The sequence below is a fragment of the Bidens hawaiensis genome, unplaced genomic scaffold, assembly GCF_021521415.1.
Source record: "Bidens hawaiensis isolate Kalapana, Puna unplaced genomic scaffold, B.hawaiensis_p1.1 tig00003510_1, whole genome shotgun sequence".
Lineage (NCBI taxonomy): Eukaryota > Viridiplantae > Streptophyta > Magnoliopsida > Asterales > Asteraceae > Bidens > Bidens hawaiensis.
This window is the reverse complement of record NW_027491198.1, coordinates 907,590-927,451: the sequence shown is the minus strand read 5'-3', so window position 1 is coordinate 927,451 and position 19,862 is coordinate 907,590. Positions and strand designations below refer to the sequence as shown.

At 41.6% G+C, this 19,862-nt stretch overlaps 1 protein-coding gene across 1 annotated transcript; it reads left to right on the top strand.

Moving 5' to 3' along the window:
• Positions 1-1,936: 1,936 nt before the first annotated feature.
• Positions 1,937-12,094, top strand: LOC143623654 (ethylene-responsive transcription factor CRF2-like). Its single transcript, XM_077094506.1, has 2 exons — positions 1,937-2,856; positions 12,018-12,094. The coding sequence occupies exons 1-2, from the start codon at positions 2,124-2,126 to the stop codon at positions 12,092-12,094; spliced, it is 810 nt and encodes a 269-aa protein (XP_076950621.1). The 5' UTR covers positions 1,937-2,123.
• Positions 12,095-19,862: the final 7,768 nt, after the last annotated feature.

Genomic DNA, 19,862 nt, shown 5'->3' with positions numbered 1-19,862 from the left:
ACCAGATGGATTTTTCCTTTGAGTGGGTCCCCTTGGGTTTGAAATCCAGCTGTCTCAAACATAGCAATTGGTTTGCTTCAACCAGCATGCACGCCGGAGTATAGAGAACGATGACAAGATGTCTTGATGCTTATTGAACAATATCAGTTGATCATGTTCTCACTAGTTCGGTAATGACTTACTACTTTGATACCAAAACTATGATTGTCACATATGTGGTTAACTTAGTTTCAAATCATGAGATTTTGTTGAATACTAGTTTTTAAATTGTTGAGTTTGCCTAATGTCAAGTGTGCTTTTACATTTGTTGAATACTATATTTTGTTGCAAAATGTATGCTAGAGGAAGTTAGCTTCATGACATGACCAAAGGGCAACTTGATTTACAGGACTTGACATGACTAAATGGCGGCTTATAAAATAAGAACCCAATTTATTATGACAATTGACGTGATTTACTCTAATCTTCTTGGTATAAATAGATCTGATTGTAATTGTAACTGGTATGGGTCATGAGTTCAGCAAATCATAAATTTAGCTTGGATGTGCATGTAGTCAATCGGATCGTTCATGCAAAGCTTGTAATTTTTTTATGTTTTAATTTGGTGTTGTTTGCGCTTGTGACTTATTACGAGTTTTATCTTTGATTGCTTGGTGCTATCCACCCTAAAAAATGTTCACTTTTATAACATTTAAGTTTCAAATGTTTTGGGTTAATTTTCATGAGAAACAATTTTTTTACTCATTTAAAACACACTTCCAATGATATATCTAGAGTCTACACAAATAGTGGAATGTGGAAACTATAGTCTCAATGTGGCACATTGGCACCCTTTGAAAACTACTTGTGAACAAATGCTTTAATTGAACATGTTCGGTTAAATACCCCTTTTAGTGATGATTTATAGCTAGAGATGACAAAATCAAATTTAAACCTAACATGTAAATACAAAACCTAAAACATTCTGAACAAGTAGCGGGAGAAGTGTTCGGGGATACAACCTTGCATGAAATTAGTTTTACATTTTCATTAGTATGAAACGAGCATGGTATATGATGGTACTCAAGCGAATATCTGAATATACATAGTCGTCTACCCGAATCATATCATAAAAAATTTCCTGCCTATTTTTATTTTCTTTATCCTTGGTAATAGCATAATGTAGTAATTCGTTGTTTTTTGTTTTAATATTTCAAATATATTTGGAAAACAAAATTACATAAAAACTTAAATAATAAGAAACGCATTTGAGAATCACAACAGATACTCCTTTAAAACATAATGAGTATACTAATATCGTGACAATTTTATAAACTACCCTGATTATCAATTCCCGTCACAAACTCTCTCTATCTCCATCGCTATTCGCAATTCCCCTTAAGTTATTTTACTACAATTTTTCTAGCTTTTACCCATGCTTGTAGAAAACTAAAAAATTCAGTTAAAGTTGATTATTAACTGAACACTTTAAAGCAACTGATCTTTGGGTATAGTAACATGAGAGTGATGATAGTAAAGGCTTCAGATCGTTAAAATATCATGTTTGAAACCTAACTTAATAGGGTTTTCCAATAATTATGAATTTCTTCCTTAATGATATTTATAAATAAGTTAAAAATAAAGCATCAAAATCAATATAGACAATTAGCATATCATCTCTTAAATATAACTCGAATACTGATGTTTCTTCCAAAACACTATTTAAAAATAAAATTTCATCATCTCTTAAAATAAAATTTTATTTAAAAATAAAATTTAACACTTTAAAAAATATCATCATTCCCTTCTGTTTCAAAAACCATAACAATAATAAAAATATTAATATTAATATTAAATTAAAATTCGTAAAAATAAATAAATAAATAAAATATTGTTCTGATAGGACCCTATAAAATAGCAAGTTGGGTGCAGTCTTTCCTTCTTCACTTCACTTTACTCCCTCTCTCTCACCGGAAAACATTTCAAAACCACCGGAGGAAACACCAAACTCCTCCTCCTCCGTCCACATCAACTTATTCCTTTATTATTTTATTCCACCTCACACCAACCCTTTATTCATTCCTCAATATTCTCATCTTTTTATCCCACCCAATGCGAATCTAATCATCCCACTCTCACCACAAATGTCATCCCATTCCGTCAAGTTCTCCGAGCACAAAACCCTAACCACAATGCTCACTAAATCTCTACATACCCCTAAACTTGTAAGGATTTCACTCACCGATTCCTCCGGCGACGAGTCCGCTGACTTCTCCGCCCGCCGGAGAGTCAGGAAGTTTGTTAATGAAGTTCAAATCGAGACCACCGGAAGTGTGCCGGCCACTCAGAGGAGAAAGACAGCCGTTAAAAAAGTTAACGGTCCCGTTAATAATTCCGTTAAAAAGTTCCGCGGCGTCCGGCAACGGCCTTGGGGGAAATGGGCGGCTGAGATTAGAGATCCGATGCGACGTGTACGGCTGTGGCTTGGCACGTACGACACAACAGAAGAAGCTGCAATGGTTTACGACCACGCGGCTATTAAGCTACGCGTGCCCCACGCGCTAACGAACTTCACTCTCACTGTTCCTCCAACCGAACCGGAGAAAAAACCCGAGTCGGTTTCCTCCTGTTGCAACTCCGGTTCACCCAAGTCCGTTCTTCGTTACGAGTCGTCCTCCGCTGAGTCGACTCGAAACGATAACGTCGGGAAGGAGGAAGAGGCTTCGGGTTTTGAGTCTTTCAACCCGCATTTCTCGGACTCCTCAGAACTTTTTAGTTTCCCGGATATCATACCCGATATATTCGAGTCGGGTATGACGTTTCAAGACTCCGACCCGGTTGATATGTTAGTCGATACCAAATTTGATGTCAGCTTTGGTTCGTGGCCTGAAGAAACACTAAGTAACCCCGGCAGATTACGGATAATCTGGGGGTAAGTAGATGTTTCCCACGAGGGTTAGGTCCGGCAAAGATGGCTATTCCTCTGATGACCTGCAAAACAGACACCGTGAGCTCGTCACTGAGAAGGGGGGGGTACCTCCTTGTGACCACCCTCCGGCGTGAGAATCAGACTAGATTGCTCTTGAATATAAGTGTATATTAAGAGAAATAGCTAGAGCAGATATCAGATAATATATGAAGATATAAGATGATAATACCGTTCTAAGGTGTTGGAGTATTTATAGCCGAAGGTAGGTTTCCAAGCAGGTACAGCCGGCTGTATAATATCCTGTTCTACCAACTGTGGGCTACGCACGTGCCATGCTGGTGGTTGGTGGGTAGGCAGCGGCTGATAGTGACATGGCCGGCTGTGCACTATTCCTTTTCCACCAACTGCAGGCTACGCACGTGCCACAGTGAGGGTTGGTGAGTAGGCAGCGGCTGACAGTGACTTTAAGTACTAGAGCGTGCTCCTCGTCGTACTGTTGTCAGTGAGCTGTCGCTGCTTTGGTCAGATCTTTTGTCCATACCTTGGCAGGTACAGTACAAAAGGTCCTCCAGTAGCGTACGGACTGGCTCATTTGGGCGGGAGTATTCCCGGCTTTGGGCGGGAGTATTCCCGGCTTGCTCATTCCTTCTTCAGGTGACATTACTGAATTATTTGAGAGTTAGTGCCTTGTGCGTGTAGCCTTGCTGTTAGTGCGGGTAGCCTTCCCTGATGGCTTACTTCCGCAGCTGCGGGAACAGGCGGGCTACTTCACCATTGGGAGGCTTTTCCTGCAGGAACAGCTGGTCGTACTGCGCGTAAGGTCTTCATCTCTCTGAGCATGGTGGGTCCTGCGGAACCAGTTGGTCTCTGCGCAGACGTCCCTCTTCAAGGTGAGTCTTGCGGGTCCAACTGGGCTCTGCTGGGACCTACCTCTTCAAGTCCCCCCAGTCCAATGTTCTTCTCATGAATTGTTAATAAGTGAGGTGAACTTTTGGACTTAAGCAAGGGGTTTTGAAAAGGGTTTTTAGTTTTAAGGTTGTCCGTGGGGATTCTTCCCGCGGTTTCCCTAATGTCACGTGCAGAAATTCTCGACTTTTCTGCTTGATCTTTGGGTATGATGCGGGTAGGTGTGTAACCTCCTCGCAAGTCAGGAGCGTTGAGTTTCACTTGTGTAGATTCTCCATGAGGTTTTGGTAGTTTTAGGCATAGTGATCAATTATGTTAAACAACCAATTCCATCTTGGAGCTTCAAACAATCTAGTTCTCAACGTTCCCGCTATGCGGGGATGTTATTTCCCTTTCCACAAGCATGGCCCAGAAGATCCTTCTTGGTTTCAATTCCCTGCAAGTGCTAAGTATGTGAAGGGTTTCGCCTTGACACTGTACCCGCACTCGTCTTAAAGTTATTTTACTTCCAAGGTATTCTTGGCTTCAATTCCCTGCAGGTGCTAGGTATGTGAAGGGTTTCGCCTTGACACTGTACCCGCACCTGTCTTACGGTTTTTTGGTTACCAAGGTATTCTTGGCTCCAATTCCCTGCAGGTGCTAGGTATGTGAAGGGTTTCGCCTTTACACTGTACCCGCACCTGTCTTACGGTTTTTTGGTTACCAAGGTAAGGGGGTATATTCCCTCTTACTTTTGAATCTTTTTGAATTTTTTTTGAAATTCGAAGAGTTGGTGAAAGGATAAGAACAGTCCAAACTGTTGAAGGGACGTTAGTGTCGTCCGACGGTTTCTTCTGACAGTTTCAGGACGTGCAGGAAGTTATGGCGACGTGACAGTATATGGTCATTCCAGATGCTTTTTCAGGCGCGTGGGCGCGAGTTTTCGGGCGCGTGGGTGCGAAGTTTACGGCGCGCGTCCTGTCAACAGCTGTTGCCAGCTTGCTTTTTTCACGTGTCATAGTTTCATTGCACATGCGTTTTCCTCTCTCTTCCGCATTAAATTCATCGCATTCATTACGATGAGTATATAAAGGGGGAGAGGGTTCATCTTAATCCACACTTTCACTTCTCTCTTCTTCTTCTAAACGATTTCCGGCGAATACTCTAACTTTCCGTCGAGCATTCTCCTGAAATCGTTCTTTACATCTAAAACATGTCTTCCCTTCATGATCCAGAAGTCGCCGCCGAAGAGTCCGACGTGTATATCGAGAACCCATCGTCCACTTCTGACAAGGACGATAAGAGTACTGCTGGCGAGTGCCAGTGTGCTCTTCCCGTCGACCTCTATCAGTATATCGTCAGGAAGTTCATGCTCGAGCCTTTCGAACCTGAGTTTCCTGCGTCTCATCAGACGGTGTACGATGCCCCCAAAGGCAAGATAGGGGTATATGCTGCATTCTTCGTCTATGGGAATCTCAGGTTCCCATTGACGAAGTTTGTATACCGTGTTTTGGAGAGACACGGTGTGCACCTGACGGAGGTACACCCAATGGCGATCGCCAAGATCCGCCATTTTGAATGGGTGTGCCTCATTCTGGGTGTGGAGCCCCATGTCGACCGCCTGATGACCTTCTACTCCTGGAGGTGCATCCAAGGCTGGTACACCTTGGTCACCCGGATCAAGGGTTTGAAGATCTGTGCTACCGAGCGCAGTCTTCGGTCTTGGAAGCGGGAGTTCTTCTACATCTCTGCCCGTGTCGTCCCTATTGCGATGACATTCAAGAATGAGAGAGCACTCCCCAGCCTTCACGCCTCCAACTACCAGGAGGCGGAATGGTTTGCCAAGATCTCCCGGATCCAGACTCCGGTTTACCGCTTTGCGGAGTCTGGGATGGTGATGCTCGGGATGAGCCGGGTGTGGAAGGATGCTGAGGCAGAGGCGCCACAGATTCCCATCGTCCTCGAATACGGTTTGAACTTTATCCCTTACGGTATGCTCCGTCTTCTTTGCTGATTCAAGGTTTTTCTTCTAACTGTTTCTCTTTTTATTTCAGAGGGGAATGACTTACAATCGCTCCTGCATCCGCGGGAGGCTGGTGGTCCCGCTCGGCTGGGTACTCGTGCTCTTGATGAGAACGAGTAGCCCATCCTTGAGCAAACGGCGGATCGGTTTGTGGAGGTCTACCCGCCGGGCAACGAGATTCTGAGCGCCACGCGGCCAGGTAAGGGATTATTTAACCCTCGCCCTCTCAATGCTCAAACCTCTGCTGGAATTCCTCTAATTTTGTCATCTTCTGATGAGGAATCCGCAGATGGTCCTTTCTTCGTGCGGAAAAAGAAGGCTGCTGGCGCGAAGGGCAAAGCGAAGATTGCCTCCACCGCCGATCAGGGGAACCGGTCTGACGCGGAGACCGAGAGTGAGGAGGCGGGGGGGAACCCTGGTGGTGGTGAGACCACCGTTCCGGAGGTTGAGACAGATGTCACCTCCGGGCAGCCCGGTGCGACGACGGTGACCGGCGTGAAGAGACCGGCTCCATCGGGTTCGTCCCCGCCTGTCAGAACCTTCAAGCTCAAGAAAACTCGTAAGTATAGATTATATTTAGCTTAACTGCATATCTTTCCGTCATCATACTTATATATCTTGTCTTCGTGCAGGCGTGGATGCAACCGCATTCCAGAGTGGAGCGGGAAGGAGCAGCTCTGGACCCATGACGGTAGGTTTGGTCAACCTACCCGAGGCGATGACCCAGGCGGCTGCGCCTGTTTGTAGCATTGGTTCAGTTGCTCATCCCGTTGAGGCAACTGTTCCAACTGTGACGTAAGCTCCGCCGGCTGTCAGTGCCGTATTCACGGAATCTTTCACTGAGCCGGCGGTGATTGTTTCTGCGGGCTCCTCCGCAGCGGCGGCCACGGTTGTGAGTTCACCTCCAGTGAGTTCACCACCGATGGTCTCTACCGCGGCGGCTTCAACCGTGCCTCCGGCACCGGTGACTACCTCGTCCCCGGCCGGTTCAGCAGGTATGTTTGGGGCTTCTAGCCAATCTTTGCCTCCTTCCCGTCTCCTTGACCTTTTGGATGGATATCCCTTAGGTTCAGGTGATGGGTTTGGTGGCTATCGGCCTGTTGTCGACCCTACAGGTGCGTAGGGTTATTTTGGCCTTCTTTTTTTTTTTATCATCTTTTCCTAACTGTATCTTGTTTTTGCAGTGTCGGATTCGAATGAGGTGTATGTTCCACGGTGGAACATCTGCCGGGGAACAACCCTTCGGACGGCTGTGGACTGCGTCGAGTGGGCGCGTCACGCGGCCCCAAGTGGCGCGTTGGGGGAAGCCATGTCTAGCTACCAGGAGGGTAGGCTGACAAATGAGCTTCGGATTCTCCTTGCCCGGATGCAGCCGCGCGTCGAGTTGTTTTGTCGTGAAAACGACAAGTTAAAGGCGGCGCGTATCCAAGAAGTAGCTCAGGCGCGGGCTATCCGGGAGGAGAACAGGAGACTCTCCGCCGTTGCTGCGGAGAAGGAAAAGGCCTTCAAGGCCCTCGAGGTTGAAGTGCAGGCCCGGCTCGAGGCCCGTTCCAAGGCTACTCAAGCTGTTAACGAACAGCTTAGGTTGGCTAAGGAAACTGCGCGGAACGCGACCGAGAGGGCCACCAAGGCTGAAGCCATTGCTGAACCTCTGCGCGCCGAGATTGAGGAGCTTAAAGCCAAGCTAGAGAGGCTTCAGCAGGCTCATGATGCTTTGGCTATAGAAGACGCCAAGAAGCTCCAAGAGATCTTGGATCAGAGGGGTATGCTTGACCATACTGAGCGTAAGCTGAAGGGCGTTGAAGAGGCTGCTGCTAAGGAAGTGTTGCTTGCCATAACAAAAATGAAGCCGAACGCGCTCGTAACCAAGCTCAAGCTGCCCTCCAGGAAGCTCTGATTACCAAGGAATGGCTTCTACGAGAAGCGTTGTCGCAGGTATGCATAGCTTCATAATATCTTTACGCTTTTCTTTGTACTTAGAAAAAGGTTTTGATACTTGTATTTTTGTTTTGTAGGTTGTGCATCGGATCTTCACGGACACATCCTATGACGATGCTATGAGCGCAGCCCTCAACGCTTCTCATGAGGATGGGGAAAAGGCTGGTTTCCTGCTTGGTCTGGGGTTTGTTGAGCAAGGCATCCCGCCTTCCAACTTCCCTCTTTATGACGTGGATACTGAAGCTGCATATGACCAAGCAGTGAACCAGTATGCTGCCTTCCCGCATCCGGTGGTGGAGAAGGTGAACGAAGTTGCTGCCGCTGATGATGGGCTAACTATCCTCAAGACTTTCCTTGAACCGCTTCAGCCAACTGATGGTGCGGGTACAAGTGGGTTTGGAGGGAGTGGTCCTGAAGTTTGAACCTTGAGATCCTTCCCACCGTTAGGATAGATTTTTATTTTTATATAGATTTATATTCTTGTGTGCGGGTATGTGCCCAGCCATTCTTGTAATACTTGAATTTTTACGGAATATAAATCTTTTGTGCGGGTAGGACCGTCACTTTTACTTAATGACTTGCTTTATAAACGTTATATGACTTGCTCATGCACATTATAGTTTAATTTGGCACTTGTTTTGCCTCATAAACAATATATGATTAGCTCATGCGTACTTTAGTTTAAGTTAGCAATTTTTCAAGTGTTTTGGATAAGTTAACCTTTCAACGTGGCAGATAATAGGTTAAAGTTTTGCTTCCTCTTTCGTGATTGTGCGGGTAAGACCGTCACTTTCACTTAGTAGGATGGCTAAACTTTACCTATATCTGACCTGCGTGAAGGTTTTCCTCATCTTTTTAGAAATTTTCTAAGTGTTTTGAATAAGTTAACCTTTCGACGCGCGGTTGTCAATAGGTTAATGTTCAGTTTCCTCTATCATGATTGTGCGGGTAGGACCGTCACTTTCATTTAGTGGGATGACCAAACTTTACCTATAACTGACCTGCGTGTAGGTTTTCCTCATCTTTTCCTTAGAAGTTTTTACCGTTTTTTGTGTTTATGCGGGTTTTGCCGCCGTCCACACGCAACGACTTACTTTTTACACTTATTTATGCGGTGAATACCGGCATATCAGTGTTTTGAATAAGTTAAACCTTTCGACGCGCGGTTGTCAATAGGTTAATGTTTAGTTTCCTATCATGATTGTGCGGGTAGGACCGTCACTTTCATTTAGTGGAATGACCAAACTTTACCTATAACTGACCTGCGTGAAGGTTGTCCTCATCTCTTATAAATTTTTGCCGTTTTTTGTGTTTATGCGGGTTTTGCCGCCGTCCACACGCAACGACTTACTTCCCCACTTATTTATGCGGTGAATACCGGCATATCAGTGTGGAAAGTTCATAAGTATAAATGTAAGACCATCAGCGTCAATGTGGTAAGGAGAATCATTTACATTAGAAGTGACTCTGGGCCTTTCCTTTACAAGTTTGGAATTGATCTACATGCAACCTGTGTAATTGAACTCCCATGTTCTTGGGATGGGGGTGTCATCGAGCCTTTCGAGCCGATATTCACCTGGTTCGGAATCTCGTTGTTTACGCAGTATGTAGTCTCCAACATTGAAGCTGCAGTTTTATCCGTGTTTTCCCCAACTGGGGTTCTACACGCGTTGGCCTGCTCAGCATCCTTTACGCCACGAGGTGTGCGAGTTCCCCATCTCTGACGAATGTCTCGACGACGTCTCTCAAGGATATGCATTCCTCAGTGGTGTGACCTTTTGTCTCGTGGAAGTCGCAGGACTTGCTTTGATCAGCGTTGTGACGCTTTCGGACTATGGGAGCCTTTGGCCATGGGAGCCTCTCGGTGGCAAATATTTCGGTGATGCTTTTGGTGAGTGGCGTCCATCTAGAGTTCCGGTTCGACGGCTGCATGTTGTCCCTTCCGCCTAACCGAGGGTGCGAGCCGGATGAGGTGTCAAAATTTACCCTTGACTGCCAAATACCAAGCTTCCTCTTTTTGTTTTGTCGGGCGGTAAGGACGTTGTTTTCTCTTGTCCTCTGTGTGTAGAGGTTTGTGCTATGGGGAAGATCTCTACCCAGTTGCTTTTCCGTTTCCGCGAAGCGTTTAGCTGCTGTCATGATGGCATCCCACGTGGATGGCATGCCATCTTTACCCGTCAAGGTGCGGATGAGCTCCGGGTCTTTCGCGCCCTAGATGAAGGCAGCGCGAACAAGATCTTCGCTAATAGTGCCTAGACTTAGCTTCTTTGAATTGAAGCGCGTGATGAAGTCTAGTAAAGATTCATCTTCCTCTCGGATGTAATTGAGGATCGTCCATTGCTCTTCGGTATACTTTCGTTGTTGACTGAAGTGTTGGCTGAACTTCTGCTGGAAGTCTGCCCAATCGTAGATGTGGTGGACCGGTAGACGGTCGAACCACGCTCTGGCTGCCCCAACAAGCGTCATTTGGAACATGTAACACCACGTGGGTTCCGTCCAGTTGCTGACGGTTGCCCCCGCTATGAATCTGTTCAAATGATCGTCTGGATCAGATATACCATCATAAGTGCCGATGTTGGACATCTGTTTAGCACTTTTCGGGGCGATTGGTTCCGCAATGTCCCTTGCAAACTTGGACGTTCCCGCATTTGCAACAGTTGGCCTGAAGGTTTTAGAGAAGTCACGTGGGTTTCCACCCGCGTTTTTTGGTTTGAAGGTTTCTCCAAAATTCCTTCTCGGTTGGAAGTCCGTTTCCTTACGCTTCCCTTTCGCCCTATGGCGAGGGTTTGCGTCGCTGTCGGATTCTTCCTGATCATCATCCCAGTACTCGCACTCATTGCTCATGTTGAGCTGTTGTCGAGTGCTTCCGAATTCATCAGCCTGTTGGAGTGAACGTAAGCGTTCATCCGACTCAGCTTGGAATTCCCTCTGTCGTGCTTCCGCCCACGCTTTAACTTGATCAAGTGTTTGGCGGGGGAGCCTCGTCTGTTTTCTCTCCAACTGGGTATCGGTGAATCCCAGTGAAGGATTGTTTACAGCACTTGCCCCGGCTCGGGTAACCGGGGTAGTGTTCGTAAAATTTACTGCACTTGCTCCGGCTTGAGTAACCGGGGTAGTGTTCGCAAAATTTGTGTACTCGCCGGTGTTCCCCCCAGTAGCTGGGGTTGTGGTTACCGGGGTTTCTTGGTCACTCGCTGGCCTTGTTACCGGAGTAACCTTAACCATCTTTCCAGAAGTTTTGAAAAAACTGAAAAAGAATTAGTTCTAGCTTTTATGCACGGATGGCGCCAATGAAGAAACACTAAGTAACCCCGGGCAGATTACGGATAATCTGGGGGTAAGTAGATGTTTCCCACGAGGGTTAGGTCCGGCAAAGATGGCTATTCCTCTGATAACCTGCAAAACAGACACCGTGAGCTCGTCACTGAGAAGGGGGGGTACCTCCTTGTGACCACCCTCCGGCGTGAGAATCAGACTAGATTGCTCTTGAATATAAGTGTATATTAAGAGAAATAGCTAGAGCAGATATCAGATAATATATGAAGATATAAGATGATAATACCGTTCCAAGGTGTTGGAGTATTTATAGCCGAAGGTAGGTTTCCAAGCAGGTACAGCCGGCTGTATAATATTCCTGTTTTACCAACTGTGGGCTACACACGTGCCATGCTGGTGGTTGGTGGGTAGGCAGCGGCTGATAGTGACATGGCCGGCTGTGCACTATTCCTTTTCCACCAACTGCAGGCTACGCACGTGCCACAGTGAGGGTTGGTGAGTAGGCAGCGGCTGACAGTGACTTTAAGTACTAGAGCGTGCTCCTCGTCGTACTGTTGTCAGTGAGCTGTCGCTGCTTTAGTCAGATCTTTTGTCCATACCTTGGCAGGTACAGTACAAAAGGTCCTCCAGTAGCGTACGGACTGGCTCATTTGGGCGGGAGTATTCCCGGCTTTGGGCGGGAGTATTCCCGGCTTGCTCATTCCTTCTTCAGGTGACATTACTGAATTATTTGAGAGTTAGTGCCTTGTGCGTGTAGCCTTGCTGTTAGTGCGGGTAGCCTTCCCTGATGGCTTGTATCCGCAGCTGCGGGAACAGGCGGGCTACACCATTGGGAGGCTTTTCCTGCGGGAACAGCTGGTCGTACTGCGCGTAAGGTCTTCATCTCTCTGAGCATGGTGGGTCCTGCGGAACCAGTTGGTCTCTGCGCAGACGTCCCTCTTCAAGGTGAGTCTTGCGGGTCCAACTGGGCTCTGCTGGGACCTACCTCTTCATGGCCCGTGGATGATTATTATTTGAACGACTTTTGGGATATATTCGGGTCGGATCCTTTGGTTACGCTTTAAGCGTTAATAATTAAGACGGTAAGATAAACATGAAAATTAATATAGATGACCGATATCCCGTCTTAAAACGGTACTTGAAAAACAACACTGGGTGTGGAATTTTTGTACGGAATTAGGAAGTTAATTAATATTTGTTTATTATTATTATTATCATTATTATTATTATTATATTATAGGTGTATTGTATTATAAATATTTAGGTGAACTCTGTTAGCGTTAAAAGTAACGGACGAGTGGTAAAAGTAAGTGTTGGCGTTAAGGATAAGGCACGTGATGTGCACGTGAGTGAAAACAATGTTGAAGGTACTTTGAATTAGGTGAAGGAATGAATGCTACGTGGTTTGATCATGCATTTTCTGATTTTTCACCCTTTATTTAGAGCAATCGTATTCAATGCTTGTGGCTTTGGGGTACAACTTGTGGTGCACGGCTTACATACTATGCTTATTTTATAATAATGTCGGTGTTTTGTCCAAATATCCAAGTTTAGAATCAGGTGGTATTGGTATAAAGAATAAAATTATATTGTATGTTTTGAATGAATACTACATCGAATGGGAATGAATGAACTTTTAATGACGTCAAGGTATAATAATAGTATTCTACAATGCTCTTTTTTTCTAATCAAAAGCGTTTAAAAAAACGAATTATGTGTATGAGATGAGAAAAAAGAGACATACTATGTTTATTGGATTTTAATAATTGCTATTAAATGGTATTAGTTGATAATAATCTATATTTATTTTATCGTCACCAATAGTCTCAAATTTAAAAAAGTTGGTCCTCAATGATCATTCGTTAAAAAGAACTTAACGTTGTTATACTTTTTTCGAATATCAATCTAATGTTTTAGAATTTTGGATCGAAAGAAGAATACGAGTCGATTAATGTAAAACTTACTTCGAAACGACGCTCCAAAACGACAAAACAGTGCTTTAATTCAGGTATTTGAACTTACAATTAACAAAAAAATTAAGCCGTCCAATCGACCCGTATTCTTATTCCGATAAAAAACCCTAAAACATTAGTTTGAAATTCGAAAAAAAAAAATATGCCGTTAAACCCTTTTTTAATGGGGGACCATTGCATGCCAACTTTTTAAAAATTAGGACCGCCATTTGCTATAAATGAATAAATTTATTATCAACCAATACCATTTAATATAGATTATTAAAACCCAGTAACCATTTTACTGTGAGAAGGGTAAGCCAGACTCATCACATTGTGACGGTTAACGATGCTGAAATTTGACCTTTTTTTTTGAAACGTGAACTTCATTAAACAACACCGAACCCGAAAAACCGGGCCCGCCGGAACAAACAAAACAATTACATATTCACAAAATTACACCAATCCCCCAGTCGAACTTGCCATTCATGGCCCTATGTTTAAACCAAAAAAAACTAACCACCCTGACTTCACTAAAGATCTCGTCCACACTACACCTTTTCCCATTGAATCTGAGGTTGTTTCTAGCCTTCCACAAAACCCACAAGCCGTGAATACAATGCCATGTAAAGCCTTTCTTTCTGTAGTCCCTCTAACACCGAATTTATGAATTTCAAGTAAATCTCTAAAAGAAAAGACAAAAAAGAAATTTTGACCTTTTTAACACGTCATTGTTAGTAGGGTTGTAAATTGGACACCTGTTTAAAACATCATTAAACCTATTAATAAAAAATCTACACTATGTGATAGTTTTTATTTTTTAAAATAATTGAAATTGATAGGCTACATTTTATTATTTCTTCTTATTGGTACAAGAAATTTAAAACTATATTACATACATGAGATAAAATAGTTAAATGATTCGTATTCACGATTAATGTTTGTGTTAATAGCGCCGTCTCTAACATATTTAACACGATAAAACCTGTTTTACCAGCCGTAATCGTTCGTAATTAGACTCTGGCGTTAAAACATAATTTGCAATTAATTTATTTTTTAAAAATATAATTCCTGAAATGGAAAGAATAAATGTATTTTAGAAGCCAAGATTCGACTTTTTTGGGATGCATGTAAATGTTGTGTTAAATGGAATATGTTGATGAGGTGTTTGGTTGTTGGCAAACGTTGAATAAAAAATCTAGAGTTGTAGGCATGAGTCAACTCTACTAGATTGACACCTGCCCCCGATCTTTAATTCCTTGCTTCAAATTTCCTCTTTCCTGTATTATTGGCCTCGTCAAGATATTAGTTAGAAAGTTCGATATTCGAAAACATAATCCAGGATGTAAATTGTGAAGGAAAATGATTCACAATAATGGTAAATACAAATATAAACAATAATGAAGCTACCACATTTTGTTCTTTTTAATTTTTTTCTAAACTAATATTAAAAATGAAAAAAATGAGAATATATAAGTATGAGTAGTAAGAAGCCTAACGGTTTGTAGTAAGAAGCCTAACGATTACTGACCGAAGCAAAAATAAAAGACAAAACGACAATATGGAAATACAACATGTTTCTTTAAAGAGAGGGCATAATTATGTGCAGTGACGGATCTAGACATAAATATCATGGGTAACGTTATAAAAAGTTATTATATGTCATATAATATAAACAAAATCAAAATAGAAACACAATAATAAATGTATTTAAACACATATGGTGCAAATTTCTCTTGTTCGGTTTTTAAAATCTTGAAATCGAGCAATTACACCATCTTCTCTTCTTTTCCTTTATCAATCCATTCTTTTTAGACCATACAAATTAAAGTGCTGTTCAAATACTCGCACTCATTCGTTTGCGCAAACCCGTATTGATAAGCTTCATCTTGGAAAAAAGCATATTTCAATGGTTGTGGTTGCACTCGGTATAATCAACACAAGCTTCAATATTCGATAAACAAAGAAAAAGTGGTGTGCTTTCCGGTTTTCACCATTAAACGAACAAGATCATATATTCCACCCAATTGTGTAAATTTATTATCTTCTTTTAAAGTGTGTAAAAAGGTCATTCGATCACCCCGAAAATACACTCTCTTACTTCATTACCAAAATCGTTCTGATACATTTTTTAAAATTCCACTATGTTAGATATGCAAACTTGGAAAACAAACCTTATAGATTTAAACCAGATATGTTTTCTAACAAACTAGTTGAGAGCTCACTGATCTTTCAAGTTCTTAAGTTTGCATATACAAAACCGTATTTAAAACCTTCAATCACAAAATGATGATTTTGTTAAGCCTGTTTTTGTTTGATGTTTCTCGTTTGAACAAAAGAAAAAAATGTTAATGGTTTTCTTTTGCTTTGGACAATAACTTTTTTTTTGGCTTTATTTGATTTGAACTTTTAAAAAATGATGATTTTTTAGCATGGTTTGTTTGAGCCTGTTTCATTTTGAGGTTTCATTTTAAGTAATGTATAAACATACATAAATATTAAAGTTTGTTATTATTATTATTTTTTATATATACATTATATATATATATGTATGTATTTATGTAAATATATATTAGAATTTTTTATGACGTCAACCGGGTAAAACACCGGTCTGTCCGACCTTCGACCCAGTAAGACGTTCGAGTCAACGTTCGGGCAGGGTCTGAAAACATTGCTTGGTAGTATGATCTATTGAAATGGATTTTTGGATTTAAATACTCTAAACTTTCATCTTTTGGCCATGAACACTTCCAATTAACGAAACGCTACCAAGTACCAACTACTCCTAAGTTTTGCCTTAATTTTTTGTCACTTCCAAACTTAACAGACTCTAACTTCATTAATTTCTTTTGCTCTAACGTGGCATATTTTATGGAGAATAAAGGTGTGAATTGTCACACCCCAACCTAAAACGAAAATGTTGTGGCGAACTGATTGCTCACAGCTCACAAGGTACTATCATGTATATTAATAAATGACAATATCTATTTAGTCAATTTAAATATTCAACAAAATCCAAATAAAACAAAGTACATCATTCATAAAAATACAAACAAGATAATAAATAGTTCAAATTTAATTAAGCCTCGATAATCTCTCTCTAAAATAGCAAATACTAAGTTCTTCAACAAGTCCTGATATCAATTCACACGATAACCTGCATATGCGTATAAAATATAAATAATTTTGCCAACAACACATGTTGAGTGAGTAAAACACCAGTTAATTGAGATACACTATAATATTTAAAGGAAAACACAAACTGTTCCTGTAAGATAACGATTAAGCCATAACATGTACACAATTCAAACAGATAATAAAGAATGAGCTAAATCGTTGCCATGCGAATCGGGCATTGGTTACCAAAAGTGAGTTGTCGGTGAAACCATTTTCATGCGATTGGACGCCGGCGACTACGACAGTCGTATGATCATACTAAAAATATGTTGGACCACTCCGAATGCATTCAAATAAGCAAATAAGCATATAGCAAGTTATGCATTAAACTGAAATACACACGAGGATTAAATAGTTGCAATTAAATACTATATAATAAGTAAATATTTAAGTTACGCATATGTCCCCAAAAAGGATTGAAAATAAGTAAAAAGGGGAGTGAAATACTCACCTTAACGGATGAACAAGGATCAAGTGATGATGTGAAAAAGTAAATAGTTAAACCCTTCGGGATGCACCGATAAGGATTCCTAGTTAAGTATAATAATATAGATTAATTATAAAAGATATAACTGTAAGTCCCCGTTTCGTCGTTGATCGGTACGAGATCTGCATGAAGTCTTGAAGTGCGGAATCCTCCTAGGATCGTTTATGGTGTTGGAAATGATGAACACGAATATACACAAACATACACACGAATGTGTCACACCCTCACTTAGGGCCTAGGCGTGTGACACATAGTTGGTACCTGTTTTGAAAATATATCAGAGTTTTAGCGGAAGTCTTTAGTTTATAATAATATATTAATTTATATTTTGAAACATTAGTTTATTTGTAACATGTAACAAAATAGTTGATTTAATATAAAGCTTCTCGAATAATAAATATTCAAGAGTTTGATTTTCAAACCTTTGATTTATTTATAAAACTTTGCTTAAATATTGTTTGCAATATTTTAATAATTTAAAATATTGAATCATCTCTACCTTGCGAGCATCTATCTCCATGAGTTGGCTATAATTCCATGCTACCTGTGCTAACTTTATTTCCTGTAATATTTGGGGGAAAAATACGTCAGCGATATGTTGGTGAATCGTTGACTCCAAAAACATTTTATAAATCTTTCTTTAACTGACAAGATAGTTTTCATGAAACAATCTCAGCAGAAACGTCTCTTATTTCTGGGATTTGTACCACTTGCTATACACACACAATTACGGTTCTCCGGGAACTGACGCCCTTCCATTGGAGAACTATTATTATGATCTCTAGTCTGCGGCCACATAGCCTTGACTGATAGACTATATTAATTATGTTTGGATCCAGACACATGTGTACTCGGTCTGAGTTTGATTTTATTTTCTATCTTGTATAAAATAGAGATCACGTAATCCCATAAATCTTTATTATCTTTGTTTAAGATAAACAACCCGTTTATTTTGACTGAAAAAGGTTTAACGTATTCACATGTGACTGTCTGTTCTGAATGATGTGGTGATCTCGTTTGAAAACCTTTTGTGAATGAATGAATGATTGAATGATTGACCTATAATAAAATAGGTTTATATAAATACCCGGATCGTCTCTTAATCTGGCTACAGACCTTTAGTCTGGTTTTGATAACTTAAACCTTGATTGATCTTTTGTTTGAATTGAATGAAATATTTTGATATGAATTTCTTTCTCTATATTTGCTAACTACGTGTTATGTTTCTTCTTCAAGAAGAAACGTAAATTATCTCTATCATTTTTTAATATCTTATGTTTCTTAATGAAGAAATAGTGTACTAATTATATTCTTATTTTAAAAATTCCATCTTTCTCAAAGAAACATTATTTTAATTTATTCATTGTATTTTATAATTCTTTGATCAAGGTCTAGGCTATACCCCCGACTAGGGTTTAAGCCTTTGGAATAATAACATTTTATTTGGGCAGAACCCATATCTTGCTTAGGTTATTATTTTATAGATTTTCGGGCAGCACTTCGACGCTTGCACGTACTTTGGGAATATCAACAACTCCTCAGCACGTAAATCGAGGTAACGTTCGGGAGTCGCCGGGACGTGCACGTACTTCGAGGCGAAATGTCGGGTCGTCTCGAGTTGACACGGTTTACGAGGTCGTCACGCGTCTCGAGGTCGGCGCGTAAAACGAGGTGCGTCGGTTGCCGAGATTGTTGGTACGAACTTCGAGGTGTCGTTGGTATATGGTTCGGATTACGAGGTTATAGTTGTCGGGTCGGTGGCACGGAAATCGAGGTAGAGAGAAAGTATTCTAGAGAGAGAAAATATTTCTAGAGAGAAAGTGGAGTTGTGTGTATGAAATGAGCCATGAAACGTTCTATTTATAGCTGAACGTGTCGCCACGTGTCATTTATGAGACACCATCTACCACGTGTTGACACGTGGCGGACACACGTGGCGGACACGTGTCATTGTCTTAGACACCTTATGCCACGTGGCGGACACGCGTAATTGTTTTAGACACCTTATGCCACATGTTGACACGTGGCGGACACGTGTCATTGTCTTAGACACCTTATGCCACGTGTTGACACGTGGCTTACACGCGTCACCTTCCCATTATCCTAATCATCGCGTATCGCGATGGCTTGATGTCTTGAGTCGCAGCGTATCGCGACACCGTTTTTTTTGGATTTTTGTGACCTCCTCATCGCGTATCGCGATGTCTCCTTGGCTATGCCCATCGCGTACCGCGATGGGTTAATAAATCAGGATTATTATTTTTAAACCCCTTTAGTTTTACTAACATGTCATTTTTGGATTGGAATTTTGGGGATGTTACAGAATGGGATATACAGATCTGCAGATCGCTTTATAAGTTAATCAAAACACATTATATACCGAAAGAGAAAACATATTATGGCTGACGAAACTATCTCAATCTTCTTCTTTCATGTAAATTAAACAACTAAACAACTAACATGAAACCCTAAATATGACACACACACATATGTATAGATAAACATCTTCATAGGCTTGGGCTTAGGCCTCAAGGTGAAGTTGTCCTAACTTCACCAATAGGTGAAGTTGTTCTAACTTCACCTATGGCGAAGTTGGCTCCCTCCACATCTTCGCCCCAGCGGGTCGGAATTGCATAGCGACGACCACAAAATGCACCAACAGACTCCCCCTTGACCGTCGCTCTCAATTCTAACAAACACTAAAGATCATCTATTACAAAACATGTACCAACAAACTCCCCCTTTTCCGTTGCTCTTCTGTGTTCTTCATCTGGTAGGACTCGATCTTCAGACATTGCACTGTGATCTTCAAGGTTGAACTTCACATATATATGCAACATCAATCCTGTCTTCCACCAACAGTGTCTGAATCTGTCTTGTAGCTTCACAAATCTACCAATCACCCGACGTCTTCCATATCAGATATCCCCTTCAATGTAAGCCCATCCAAATTATATCGAGATCTTTGATCTGCAACCCGGTGCCTAATAAATCATTTCAACCGTAATCGGTTCATATGATAAGGTTCAATCTTCAACTACTCAACAACAAATGATCAGTTTCATCACAAAACCACCTTGACAGAATCTAACACACATGCCCCGTAATAATCATCAAAAGCTTAACCAAGTCTCCATGATCTTTATTACCCGAGCATATTCAATTTTGCTAAGAAAACACATTTTCAAATGTAATTTTTAACCCCCTCTTTTCTTT